Source organism: Phallusia mammillata, chromosome 2, assembly GCF_965637545.1.
Source record: "Phallusia mammillata chromosome 2, kaPhaMamm4.hap1.1, whole genome shotgun sequence".
In the NCBI taxonomy this organism is placed as follows: domain Eukaryota; kingdom Metazoa; phylum Chordata; class Ascidiacea; order Phlebobranchia; family Ascidiidae; genus Phallusia; species Phallusia mammillata.
The window spans coordinates 26,696,983-26,711,993 of record NC_137253.1 but is presented as its reverse complement, the minus strand read 5'-3'; the positions used below and the strand labels follow the sequence as shown (position 1 = coordinate 26,711,993).

The following is a 15,011-nucleotide window of genomic DNA, read 5'->3' as shown; positions in this document are numbered from 1 at the left end:
ATCTGATCCTGTGTCGTGAAAGGGAACTACAGAAACGAAATTTTGGTTTCGAAATAAAATTTCGTTTCGAATAACGTTTTCAAAACGAAATTTCGTTTTCATGTTAGGTTTCAAAACGAAATGCAAGTTGGTTTACGTTTCACCAAGAAATTAGTTAAGTAATAAAACATTTGTGGGAGTAAATGAAATTGTAACTAAATTATCTGCCAATTTCGGCATTTTCGAGTTGTTTGATGCGACACTGCACTGTAAAGTTGTCATTTATGCAGAAAACAGTTAATTTTAGTGATAACATTCTCACCACACACAAAATCAGCAAAACATCGAGGGTTTCACAGTGAAGTAAGACAAAATAGTAATTGTTTATCGCGATAACGTGAATCTTGCACTATTTACGCCAAAAGATAATGTAAGATCTTGTATTCTAAACAAATCTGATCCTGTGTCGTGAAAGGGAACTATAGAAACGAAATTTTGGTTTCGAAATAAAATTTCGTTTCGAATAACGTTTTCAAAATGAAATTTCGTTTTCATGTTAGGTTTCAAAACGAAATACAAGTTGGTTTAGGTTCCACCAAGAAATTAGTTAAGTAATAATACATTTGTGGGAATAAATGAAATTGTAACTAAATTATCTGCCAATTTCGATATTTTCGAGTTGTTTGATGCGACACTGCACTGTAAAGTTGTCATTTATGCAGAAAACAGTTAATTTTAGTGATAACATTCTCACCACACACAAAATCAGCAAAACATCGAGGGTTTCACAGTGAAGTAAGACAAAATAGTAATTGATTATCGCGATAACGTGAATCTTGCACTATTTGCGCCAAAACATGATAAAAGACCTTGTTTAAAAAGGAATTTGACCGTGTGCCGCAAAAGGAAATTAGAAAGGAAAATTTTGATTTCGAAATAAAATTTCGTTTCGAATAACGTTTTCAAAACGAAATTTCGTTTTCATGTTAGGTTTGAAAACGAAATGCAAGTTGATTTAGGTTTCACCAAGAAATTAGTTAAGTAATAAAACATTTGTGGCCAAAACGAAAATTGTAACATAATGATCTGCCAATTTCGATATTTTCGAGTTGGTTGATGCGACTGTAAAGTGTAATTATTTTATTTATGTGGAAAACAGATCAGTTCAGTGACAACATTCTTACCACACGGTACGGCAGACATAGTAATAAATGGCTGTGATCGAAAAAATCGTTTCGAAAACCGTTTGAAGAAACAAATTTGTTTTCAAAACCGTTTCAAGAAACAAATTTGTTTCTAAACTGTTTCAACAAACAAAATTTGTTTCGAAATCCGTTTCAAGAAACGATTTTGCCCTCAAAACGGTTTCAAGAAAATTTTAATAAGAACATAAACAATCTTTACAATACAGCTGACAATATCTAGTAGTAAAACAAACGGAGAACAAAGCGTTAAAATAAATAATTTGAACAGAACAATTGTCTGTTTAATAGAATTGAAGAAGAACATAAACAATTTTTGTAGAAAATGCTAACAATATTCGAAGAACAAAAGGCAATCAATCTGTTTGAAGTAACACTTGTACATCAAGCGAAGCGATTTCTGAAAGATTCACCGTAATTCAAGTGGAAAGCTGCTTGCTTATAATCAAAATCAAAGTACAAATACTTTGTTGGTAGGTTAGACGTGAAAAATCCAAAAAATGGTGCGTGTTATAGTAATTCAGTTGATATTAGTGCAACATGCTTATTGCATTTTCTAAACTTCTAACCACAGCCACTGAATACAAAGCATCGTGCCACTATCATAGCAATTGACTGCTACGTCATAAGCGCGGGAATAAACAACGGTCAGTGAACAAAGATAATGTTGCATACACTGGAGTACCAAAAACCCTACGGACTACAAGTTTTCTTTTTTTTCAACCTTTACAATACCGATGCATGAGTCTACAAATACTTCAGTTATAAGTAAGTTTTGGAGTAACATTTGATGCCAAGATTTATTGATATTTGTCACGTTCCCGTTTGCACGGTTACGCAAAAGTTTTGGGACTGACTATCGGAAGTTCTTTAACAACTAACGCTCGTGTACTCTGATCGGCAGCAAACCTCTTATTTTACATTTATTCACGTCCAACCACAACCAACACAACAAAAAAACAACAATTCAGCACTACTTCGCAGTTATCTCTATCTTCTTCTCTGTTACGTTACGTTATATCTTTATGGTTAGATAGGGGCGCTTATATATCACGCGTTTACAATTATTGAACGAAAAAAGGCGTTAATTCGCTGTGACGATTTCCTTTAGATAAACAATGGTGATTGGCACCTCGTAACAGCGCGAACTGATAAATTGGCACATTAAACACAAACAAAAGAAGTGATGGTGTGAAACGGCCATTCGCAACAAAAAGGCTTGACCCACACAGTAAAACTCCAGCCGTTTTGGGATAACGTCGCTTGAGAACTGGGTGGCAGGATATTGTCATGGGGCGGTCTAGAATATTTGTGACACAACCCCGTTTTTAAAAGGAGATTTTCCTCGAACATGAAAATCTCGCGCAATCTTTCACAAATGTTCCTGCAACCCGGTGCCAACCGAAGATCTTTGCTTGCCGAAGGTGTTGCTTTTTCCATCCACCGATTTCTTTCGTTGCCTTTTCCCTGCATACGTCTGCACCGAAACCACGTGTGGAAATCCCCCCGGAAAGTGACATGGCTTCGAATCTCGGAAGGATGATTCCGCACATTCGTCAACTGACTGCATGGGCTGTTTCATCTGACGGCGGGTTGTCACGGACGACAGAACACGGATACATGCGCTTTGTATATTGTACTCACTGGTGGGCGATACAACGAGACTGTCATCAGTTGGTTTCTCGAGAACCTGTTGCAATGAATTAATTGATATTCTCTCATCCAGTGTTTGCACCTCAACACCAGGGCGATTTTGAACCAATTCTTGATCTTGTTCATTGATGGCAGCGTGTGCTATGCCGCTCTGCTTTGTCGCCGTCCTCTGGTTCGAAGAACCCGTCTCGTCTCCCTCCACCGAATGCAACTGCGATTTGACCAGCTCCTGCGATAACTCAGCTTCTTGCTTACTGATTACCGTTTCAACCGTGGTGTTTTGTTCCGTCGCTTGTGTCGCCGAACCTGATTCTTCAGCGTCACTCATCTCCACTTCCGTTTCAGCGTGACCTTGCGACAAGTCCGTTTGCTCGTCTAGCGGTTTGACTTTTTGCTCCACTGATTCGCAGATTTCCGTCCTCCCAACAGAAGTTGTCAACGGCCGTTTATTCATTGGCCCTGGGATGCGCCCTTGCTTATCTTCCACCAGATGGGCACGATCCAGGTCGACATTCTTGTTTGTTTTTTCTCTACGGCGGTTCATAGCTTCCAGCTCAAGCTCTAGCTTCTTCATAGCCAGTTCGTGCTCGCGGACTTGTTGCCGCTCTTCCCTTTCTTGTTTTCTTTGCTCATCTTCACGTCCTTTCTGTTCAGCGTCAGCCTCAAGTTTCCTCTGCTCGATCTCAAGTCTCTTTCGCTCCGTCTCGGCTTCACGGTTAAGTCTCCTTTCCTCACGTTCTTCTTCCTTATTTATTTGCTCATCGACGTATTGACGCAAGTCTTGGTCAACCAGTCCCATCTGTTTTCCCGCCTCCACATAACGGTTTATAGACATCATTGCCGATCTTACAGGGGTTAGTGTTCAACTTCGCGTTTTTAAGTCAAATCCCGGACGAGCCCCCAGATGTCACGTTCCCGTTTGCACGGTTACGCAAAAGTTTTGGGACTGACTATCGGAAGTTCTTTAACAACTAACGCTCGTGTACTCTGATCGGCAGCAAACCTCTTCTTTTACATTTATTCACGTCCAACCACAACCAACACAACAAAAAAACAACAATTCAGCACTACTTCGCAGTTATCTCTATCTTCTTCTCTGTTACGTTACGTTATATCTTTATGGTTAGATAGGGGCGCTTATATATCACGCGTTTACAATTATTGAACGAAAAAAGGCGTTAATTCGCTGTGACGATTTCCTTTAGATAAACAATGGTGATTGGCACCTCGTAACAGCGCGAACTGATAAATTGGCACATTAAACACAAACAAAAGAAGTGATGGTGTGAAACGGCCATTCGCAACAAAAAGGCTTGACCCACACAGTAAAACTCCAGCCGTTTTGGGATAACGTCGCTTGAGAACTGGGTGGCAGGATATTGTCATGGGGCGGTCTAGAATATTTGTGACAATATTATTGACTAGGTATTTCGTGATCTTGAAATAGGCTTTAAAAATATTGATGACTTCCGTTATTGGCCTTTAATCACAAACAAACTGAAATAAAGTTAAACAGTATCCACGAGCCAACTAGTATTTGTTACGTCATAATCTGCCTGGTGCTTCAAGAGAATCAGTAATGTTTCTTGGTTTATTGAAATGCATCAGGTATCAGAGACTCGCGCAAAACGCATTTAGCTGTAAAACATCTTCCGAACTCTGCAGTGATATAGATTATGCCAAACAGAAAACAATAAGCAAGTAACGCTAACAGAACTTTCCAAGAAAGGTTGGCATGTGACTTAAAATTCCCTGTAAGATCAGTAATTTCTGACAGCCATATGGAAAAATCGCTCTACATTTTTCCATCGTCCATCTCACCGAATATCGCCAAACATATTAGAGAAAAACAAGGCCAAACTTTACATTGAAATATCGACTTGTGGCCTTTGTTGACTTAACTTTATCTTAGTGTGTTTATTGTTCTTATAACTGCAAACGAGGATAATACACATTTCCAAGATTAGAATTTCGGTGTGAGGATTTTTATAAGAAATTATAAGACAGGTATTTCTAAGATTCCAAATTAGCAGTAACACTCAAGTGGCCCGCGCAATCATTCGAAAACCGCATGTGGCCCTTTGGCCAAAAGGGTTGGACACCCCTGCTTTAATGGCTCTAAAACACGAACGAACAAGTTTAAAATTAAACGGTTTTCACGAGCCAACCTGGAATCCCAACCAGAAACGTTTCAGTTTGTTCAGATAAGCAAAACCGAAATGACAAGCGAACATGATACTTATTTGCGTGGGGACGACCGCTAACGCAATAGATGTAGGTCGCTGTAAGTATACTTTAATGGCTCTTAAACACGAACGAACTGAGTTAAACTTAAACGGTTTTCACGAGCCAACTTGGATTTGCAACCAGAAACAGCATGCAAAGTTTCAGTCTGTTCAGGTTAGCCAAACAAGAATGACAAGCGAACATGATACTTATTTGCGTGGGGACGACAGCAAACGCGATAGATGTAGGTCGCTGTTAGTATACTTTAATGGTTCTAAAACACGAACGATCAGGTTTAAAATTACTCGATTTTCAAGATCCAACTTGGAATTGCAACCAGAAACAGCATGCAAAGTTTCAGTTTGTTCAGTTAAGCAAAACCGAAATGACAAGCGAACATTATAGTTATTTCCGTGGCACGACCATCTAACGCGATAAATGTAGGTTGCTCTTACTATGCTTTAATGGCTCTGAAACACGAACGAATTGAGTAAAAATTAAACGGTTTTCACGAGTCAACTTGGAATCCCAACCAGAAACAGCATGCAAAGTTTCAGTTTGTTCAGTTAAGCAAAACCGAAATGACAAGCGAACATGATAGTTATTTTCGTGGGCACGACCACTAACGCGATATATGTAGGTCGCTCTTACTATGCTTTAATGGCTCTAAAACACGAACAAACTGGTCTAAAATTAAACGGTTTTCATGAGCCAACTTCGAATCCCAAGTAGAAACAGCATGCAAAGTTTCAGTTTGTTCAGTTAAGCAAAACCGAAATGACAAGCGAACATGATAGTTATTTTCGTGGGCACGACCACTAACGCGATAGGTCGCTCTTACTATGCTTTAATGGCTCTAAAACACGAACGAACAAGTTTAAAATTAAACGGTTTTCACGAGCCAACTTGGAATCCCAACCAGAAACAGCATGCAAAGTTTCAGTTTGTTCAGATAAGCAAAACCGAAATGACAAGCGAACATGATACTTATTTGCGTGGGGACGACCGCTAACGCTATAGATGTAGGTCGCTGTAAGTATACTTTAATGGCTCGTAAACACGAACGAATTGAGTTAAACTTAAACGGTTTTCACGAGCCAACTTGAATTGGCAACCAGAAACAGCATGCAAAGTTTCAGATTGTTCAGTTCAGCAAAACCGAAATGACAAGCGAACATGATGGTTATTTTCGTGGGCACGACCGCTAACGCCAATAGAAGTAGGTCGCTCTTACTCTACTTTAATGGCTCTTAAACACGAACGAATTGAGTTAAAATTAAACGGTTTACACGAGCCAACTTGGATTGGCAACCAGAAACAGCATGCAAAGTTTCAGTTTGTTCAGTTAAGCAAAACCGAAATGACAAGCGAACATGATGGTTATTTTCGCGGGCACGACCAGTAACGCTATAGAAGTATGTCGCTCTTACTATACTTTAATCGCTCTTAAACACGAACGAATTGAGTTAAAATTAAACGGTTTTCACGAGTCAACTTGGAATCGCAACCAGAAACAGCATACAAAGTTTCAGTTTGTTCCGATAAGAGATCATGAAATGACAAGCGAACATGTTACTTATTTGCGTGTGGACGACCGCTAACACGATAGATGTAGGTCGCTGTAAGTGTACTTTAATGGCTCTCAAACACGAACGAATTGAGTTAAAATTAAATGGTATTCACGAGCCAACTTGGATTTGCAACCAGAAACAGCATGCAAAGTTTCAGTCTGTTCAGATTAGCCAAACAAGAATGACAAGCGAACATGATACTTATTTGCGTGGGGACGACCGCTAACGCGACAGATGTAGGTCGCTGTTAGTATACTTTAATGGCTCTAAAACACGAACGATCAGGTTTAAAATTACTCGATTTTCAAGATCCAACTTGGAATTGCAAACAGAAACAGCATGCAAAGTTTCAGTTTGTTCAGTTAAGCAAAACCGAAATGACAAGCAAACATGATAGTTATTTCCGTGGCACGACCATCTAACGCGATATATGTAGGTTGCTCTTACTATGCTTTAATGGCTCTAAAACACGAACGAACAAGTTTAAAATTAAACGGTTTTCACGAGCCAACTTGGAATCCCAACCAGAAACAGCATGCAAAGTTTCAGTTTGTTCAGTTAAGCAAAACCGAAATGACAAGCGAACATGATAGTTATTTTCGTGGGCACGACCAGTAACGCTATAGAAGTATGTCGCTCTTACTATACTTTAATCGCTCTTAAACACGAACGAATTGAGTTAAAATTAAACGGTTTTCACGAGCCAACTTGAATTGGCAACCAGAAACAGCATGCAAAGTTTCAGATTGTTCAGTTAAGCAAAACCGAAATGACAAGCGAACATGATAGTTATTTTCGTGGGCACGACCACTAACGCGATATATGTAGGTCGCTCTTACTATGCTTTAATGGCTCTAAAACACGAACGAACAAGTTTAAAATTAAACGGTTTTCACGAGCCAACTTGGAATCCCAACCAGAAACAGCATGCAAAGTTTCAGTTTGTTCAGATAAGCAAAACCGAAATGACAAGCGAACATGATACTTATTTGCGTGGGGTCGACCGCTAACGCGATAGATGTAGGTCGCTGTAAGTATACTTTAATGGCTCTTAAACACGAACGAATTGAGTTAAAATTAAACGGTTTTCACGAGCCAACTTGGATTGGCAACCAGAAACAGCTTGCAAAGTTTCAGATTGTTCAGTTAAGCAAAACCAAAATGACAAGCGAACATGATAGTTATTTGCGTGGGGACGACCACTAACGCGATAGAAGTAGGTCGCTCTTATTATGCTTTAATGGCTCTAAAACACGATCGAACTTAGTTAAAATTCAACGGTTTTCACGAGCCAACTTGGATTGGCAACCAGAAACAGCATGCATAGTTTCAGTTTGTTCAGATAAGAGATCCTAAAATGACAAGCGAACATGATACTCATTTGCTTGGGGACGACAGCTAACGCGATAGATGTATAGGTCGCTTTTAGTATACTTTATGGCTCTAAAACACGAACGAATTGAGTTAAAATTAAAGAGTATTCACGAGGGATTTGCAACCAGAAACAGCATGCAAAGTTTCAGTCTGTTCAAGTTAGCCAAACAAGAATGACAAGCGAACATCATACTTATTTTTTCTTATTGTAGCCACTGACTGCTAAACATTGGGTGACTGTCATCACAGTTGACTGTTACGTCAAAAGCGAGGGAAAGACAGCGCATAATGAACAAGAAAATGTTGTAGATAGTGTATCACATAAGCCCTGCTATTGTTAGCACGTCAAGGATTATACGCGCTATAAATTTTCTGCAGCTTTTACTAAACAAATGCATTTATTTGCAAATACTTCGGTTTAAGTAAGCTAGTTAATTGTATTGATGTTTTCTATTGCTAGCGACAAAGCCAGCACTCAGGTCATTTCCTGATCTAAAACACGAATAAGACGAAACAAAATTGAACGGTTTTCACAGTCTGATTTAAATATACGGTAGCATGGTGCTCCAAAATTTTATTAGAACTAAATTAAAAACAAGCAACTGACGGCCTGATGTCAAACTGTTTGTGGACTAGTCATGAACGACCAACGTTTATTTGATAGGCAATTTTAAAACCAATTTTGTACAAAGAAAACGGTTTTCACAATTCGATATTTAATAGACTGTAATATCACTTTGCAAACTTGCAGTACAATTAAAGTTAATACAAACAAAAAACCCTGTCAGTCCCTTTGTGGACTGGTCGCGGCCGGAGAGCCAGTGTTGCGCTGATACTTTGTATGTCAAAAATCAATTGATTGATGCTTTTGGAAGCTGCGTCTGGTTGCAATTCCAAGTTTTCTCGTGAAAACCGTTTAATTTTAACTCAGTTCCTTCGTGTTTCAGAGCCATTAAGCTATAGTAAGAGCGACCCTACATCTATCGCGTTAGCGGTCGTCCCCACGAAAGTAACTGTCATGTTTGCCTGTCATTTCAGGTTCGATAACCTGAACAAACTGAAACTTGGCAAGCTGTTTCTGGTTGCAAATCCAGGTTGGCTCGTAAAAATGTTAATTTTAACTCAGTTCGTTCGTGTTTTAGAGCGATTAAGCTATACTATGAGCGGCCAATACTTCTCTATAGAGTTAGTTGTCGTGCCCACGAAAATAACTATCATGTTCGCTTGTCATTTCGGTTTTGATTAACTGAACAAACTGAAACTTGGCAAGCTGTTTCTGGTCGCAAATACAAGTTGGCTCGTGATTACCTTTTAATTTTAACTCAATTCGTTCGTGTTTAAGAGTCATTAAAGTATACTTACAGCGACCTACATCTATCGCGTTAGCGGTTGTCCCCAAGCAAATAAGTATCATGTTCGCTTGTCATTTCAGGATCTCTTATCTGAACGAACTGAAGCTTTGCATGCTGTTTCTGGTTGCCAATCCAAGTTGGCTCGTGAAATCCGTTTGATTTTAAACTTGTTCGTTCGTGTTTTAGAGCCATTAAAGCATAGTAAGAGCGACCAACATGTATCGCGTTAGTGGTTGTGCCCACGAAAATAACTATCATGTTCGCTTGTCATTTCGGTTTTGCTTAACTGAACAAACTGAAACTTTGCATGCTGTTTCTGGTTGCCAATCCAAGTTGGCTCGTGAAAACTGTTTAATTTTAACTCAATTCGTTCGTGTTTAAGAACCATTATAGTATACTTACAGCGACCTACATCTGTAGCGTTAACGGTCGTCCCCACGCAAATAAGTATCATGTTCGCTTGTCATTTCAGGATCTCTTATCTGAACAAACTGAAACTTTGCATGCTGTTTCTGGTTGGGATTCGAAGTTGGCTCGTGAAAACCGTTTAATTTTAAACTTGTTCGTTCGTGTTTCAGAGCCATTAAAGCATAGTAAGAGCAACCCACATATATCGCGTTAGATGGTCGTGCCACGGAAATAACTATCATGTTCGCTTGTCATTTCGGTTTTGCTTAACTGAACAAACTAAAACTTTGCATGCTGTTTCTGGTTGCAAATCCAAGTTGGATCTTGAAAACCGTTTAATTTTAAACCTGTTCGTTCGTGTTTAAGAGCCATTAAAGTATAGTAACAGCGACCTACATCTATCGCGTTAGCTGTCGTCCCCACGCAAATAAGTATCATGTTCGTTTGTCATTATTGATTGACTAACCTGAACAGACTGAAACTTTGCATGCTGTTTCTGGTTGCCAATCCAAGTTTTCTCGTGAAAACCGTTTAATTTTAACTCAATTCGTTCGTGTTTAAGAGCCATTAAAGTATACTAACAGCGACCTACTTCCATCGCGTTAGCGTTTGTCCCCACGAAAATAAGTATCATGTTCGCTTGTCATTTCAGGATCTCTTATCTGAACAAACTGAAACTTTGCATGCTGTTTCCGTTTGCGATTCCAAGTTGACTCGTGAAAACCGTTTAATATTAAACTTGTTCGTTTTTGCAGGTTATAACCAAGATTTTTTCAAAAAGAAACATTGACAAACAATTTTAATTGTCCTGTGAAAGTGAGAATTCCATAGTTCAAATGAACTGTTTTCTACACATAAAACATCATTACACTTTACAGTTGCATCAAACAACTTGAGTATACATAATTTGGAACAAAATTGCATCACAGTTTCATTTATTCCCACAAGTGTCGTAATATTCAACTAATTAGTGTAAGCAAAACCAACGCGTTTTCCGTTTTCCAACCTAACACGAAAACAAAATATCGTTTTGAAAACTTTATTCGAAACGAAATTTTATTTTGAAACCAAATTCTTTCTTTCTAATTTGTTTTTTTGACACACGGTCAAATTTGTTTGTAAACAAGATCTTTTATCATCTTTTGGCGTAAATAGTGGAAGATTCACTTTATCTCGACAAACAGTCCCGTTTTTGCTTTACTTTAATGTGAAATCCCTTGATGTTTCTCTAACTTAACGTGTGGTGAGAATGTTATCACTGAAATGAACTGTTTTCTTCACAAATTAAATCATCCTACTTTAAAGTCGCGCTAAACAACTCTAGAATATCGTAATTGCCAGATAATTATGTTACAATTTCATTTGTTTCCACTAATATTGCAAAATTTAACTAATTTCTCGGTGGAACACAAACTAACTGTTATTTCCGTTTTTGAACCCATCATGAAAACAAAATTTCGTTTTGCAAACGTTATTCGAAACGAAATTTAATTTTGAAATCTTAACTTCTGTTTATAATTTCCTTTAACGGTGAATGATTGGCAATAATAATGAAAAGTAACTTTTTATCTAATAAAAATGATTTACGATCGTATAATTAGAGCCCAGTCAGTACAAACAATAATGCAACACTCCACAGTCCTCTAGCGTCACCATGCGCAAATCAAAAAAATCCGAAACAAAATTCCGAAACAAAATTCCGAAACAAAAATTTTGTTTTCAATTTTTTTTTTCGTTTTGGACCGTGCTATAGGGTTTACGATTGAGGCGGCAGAGCGGGAGTGTTTAGCTTGACGTCCGGACAGACGTTTTACGAGACAGTCGTTTAGGTGATTAGAAATCAGCTGTTTTTGTGTGCAGCAATGCTGTGTCGTTTTATTGATTTATGACGCGCATTTTCAGTTTTAGCGAAGGTTTTACACCTAAGACGTTATTTAAACTCGATAAACGTACTTCGGTTTTGTTTGTGTCTGGCAAAACGTCGCTGGTCAACGTAAATGAAAAAAATTAACCCTTTTGGAACGCCGCGATAAATAGTCTTTAAATTCTCGTTGTCAGCTTGACCATCGCATAGCCTCGGGTCACTAAAGGTCAACTTGTAGGCATCACAACACAGTTAAGATATTTTCGTCATAACGTATCTTCTTTATTTTTGACAAATCAAATTAGTACTGAAGGACTGCATACTGCTAAAAACTGTTTCAAAAGGTCATTAAATGGTGGTTTTTGCGAAACAAAGTTCAGTGAAAAACAAGTTGGTATGTATACCTTTGTAGCAAACGATTTTGTTATATAGTGTCTAATCGTAACAGTTAGGCTTTCTGGCAAAATTTGTGTTTAAAATCTATATCAAGGTCAAAGCAAGAGATTAAATTAAAAGTATTTCCCCGTTCTTTTTTCACCAATTTTTCTGTAATTTTATGACAATAATAATGCAAACAGAATACGGACAAAAAACATTTAAAGTTAAGTTAATGCTTTGTGAAATATTTGTCTTTAAAAATCTAAAAATAACCGTAACATAGGTTTACCGTAAATCCGCACAAACACGCGTGAGGGGGACCCATTCGTTTTTGCTTGCAAGAACAATCATATATGTAGACAAATTTGTGTATAGTATAGTAACTTGATAAATGTCGTATATAATATATATAATGGAAGTATATCAGAAAGCCACTTTTCTAGTTTTAAATTTAGTTCAGTAAGAAGAGTTTGTTTGGAAATTAAACTCACCTGTTTGTTTTTGTAACTCGCATCGCTTCATTAAATATACTATCCTGATATAAGTTATATTTTCAGAGTGTGGTGATCCCCCTATTGTTGCTGATGGAACTTTCACCCCAGCACCTCCCTACACACCAACGGATACAATTACTTATACTTGCGCTAATACACATACACTTGAAGGACGTAGTACAATTACATGTCAAGAAGATGGAAGATGGACTCCTGGTCCAGCATGTGTTTTAATAGGTAAGTATTTGAAAAACATTTGCCGTGTAGCACTTAGGAACTTGCCGTGTAACACTGAGGAATGTTCAACTGGTAGGTAGAAATGCAGTTTTTGGCAGATTAAGATTTTTTGAATCGTAGATACCAAACTGATTAGAGTAGACATTTATCTTATATCCTAACATGCGTTTTTGTCAGCGTGTGGTGATCCCCCTACTACTGGTGATAGAACTTTCACCCCAAAACTGATTTGGATAGACATTTATCTTTTTTCGTCTTTTTTTGTTTATCCACCATTCGGGATATACGGCAAAACGACAGATGGCACACTATTTTGGTCGTTATTTTTAACATTGTATCCGCTTGCAGGATTGTTTAGGCGTACGAACATTCCATAATGTTAGATGACGTATGTAAGAGTTGCCCGTACATGATGACTTTTATGGATGTTCCGCAGGACTTCTATCATATAATAATTTTAGATCAACTGGAACTAGTTGCATATAACTAATTATGGGTTTCCTTCCCTGAAGAGGACACATATTGTTTTTGTCCGTATTTTTTTTTCTTTTTTTTTATTCTTCTTTTTTCTTTTTTTTTGTCTAACGCTGGTTTGTGTGACGCGTTTGTTCAAGAAAGTGTGCTTTAAATTGATTCAAATTGACAGAGATGTTAGTTAATAATCCAAATTTGGTCCTCCTGAAGTTTGACCCCGATTGACCCAGCGGTTCACCAACAGGCCTCAAAAACGTAAAACTGTTTAAGCGGCTGTATTGACTAAAGTACAGCATCTTGGAGTTTCATGCTTTGTTGTTTGATGCAATGTAAGGATTATTAACGAATTTTGTGTCTTTTTTTCGGATTCACCCATTTTTCACACCCGAAATATTCGGTTTTAGTTTTAGGCCAGAAATACAAGCCCTATGGTGCAGAAATATTAAAAAAAACTTAACAAATGTTTGAGCAGGGTATTCGATTAGTATTTAAAATTTTGCCAGTTACCTTCATAACTCATAATATGTGTACGCTATCAGTCAGATATAAGTCCCGAGGGAGGAATTCACGGGTTTACGATTGAGGCGGCAGAGTGGGAGTGTTTAGCTTGACGTCTGGACAGACGTTTTACGAGACAGTCGTTTAGGTGATTAGAAATCAGCTGTTTTTGTGTGCAGCAATGCTGTGTCGTTTTATTGATTTATGACGCGCATTTTCAGTTTTAGCGAAGGTTTTACACCTAAGACGTAATTTAAACTCGATAAACGTACTTCGGTTTTGTTTGTGTCTGGCAAAACGTCGTTGGTCAACGTAAATGAAAAAAATTAACCCTTTTGGAACGCCGCGATAAATAGTCTTTAAATTCTCGTTGTCAGCTTGACCGTCGCATAGCCACGGGTCACTAAAGGTCAACTTGTAGGCATCACAACACAGTTAAGATATTTTCGTCATAACGTATCTTCTTTATTTTTGACAAATCAGTTCAAGAATTAGTACTGAAGGACTGCATACTGCTAAAATCTGTTTCAAAAGGTCATTAAATGGTGGTTTTTGCGAAACAAAATTCAGTGAAAAACAAGTTGGTATGTATACCTTTGTAGCAAACGATTTTGTTATATAGTGTCTAATCGTAACAGTTAGGCTTTCTGGCAAAATTTGTGTTTAAAAACTATATCAAGGTCAGAGCAAGAGATTAAATTAAAAGTATTTTCCCCGTTCTTTTTTCACCGATTTTTCTGTAATTTTATGACAATAATAATGCAAACAGAATACGGACAAAAACATTTAAAGTTAAGTTAATGCTTTGTGAAATATTTGTCTTTAAAAATCTAAAAATAACCGTAACATAGGTTTACCGTAAATCCGCACAAACACGCGTGAGGGGGACCCATTCGTTTTTGCTTGCAAAAGCAATCATATATGTAGATAAAATTGTGTATAGTATAGTAACTTGATAAATATCGTATATAATATATATAATGGAAGTGTATCAGAAAGCCAATTTTCTAGTTTTACATTTAATTCAGTAAGAAGAGTTTGTTTGGAAATTAAACTCATCCCGGTTGATCTTGTAGCTCTCATCGCTTCATTAAATATACTATCCTGATATAAGTTATATTTTCAGAGTGTGGTGATCCCCCTATTGTTGCTGATGGAACTTTCACCCCAGCACCTCCCTACACACCAACGGATACAATTACTTATACTTGCGCTAATACACATACACTTGAAGGACGTAGTACAATTACATGTCAAGAAGATGGAAGATGGACTCCTGGTCCAGCATGTGTTTTAATAGG

At 37.8% G+C, this 15,011-nt stretch overlaps 2 protein-coding genes across 2 annotated transcripts in view; one reads left to right on the top strand and one right to left on the bottom strand.

The window, feature by feature from the left end:
- Nucleotides 1-2,089: 2,089 nt before the first annotated feature.
- LOC145214253 (uncharacterized) lies at nt 2,090-4,266 on the bottom strand. Its single transcript, XM_080082747.1, has one exon. The coding sequence runs from the start codon at nt 3,670-3,672 to the stop codon at nt 2,554-2,556; it is 1,119 nt and encodes a 372-aa protein (XP_079938873.1). The 5' UTR covers nt 3,673-4,266; the 3' UTR covers nt 2,090-2,553.
- Nucleotides 4,267-11,315: 7,049 nt separating this feature from the next.
- The window catches only part of LOC145215465 (uncharacterized), a 45,985-nt gene continuing 42,289 nt past the window's right edge, over nt 11,316-15,011 (top strand). Inside the window, exons 1-3 of the mRNA XM_080084166.1 lie at nt 11,316-11,322; nt 12,553-12,738; nt 14,837-15,010. Of these exons, the coding sequence (XP_079940292.1) occupies nt 11,316-11,322; nt 12,553-12,738; nt 14,837-15,010 (367 nt within the window). The remainder of the gene's footprint in view (nt 11,323-12,552; nt 12,739-14,836; nt 15,011) is intronic.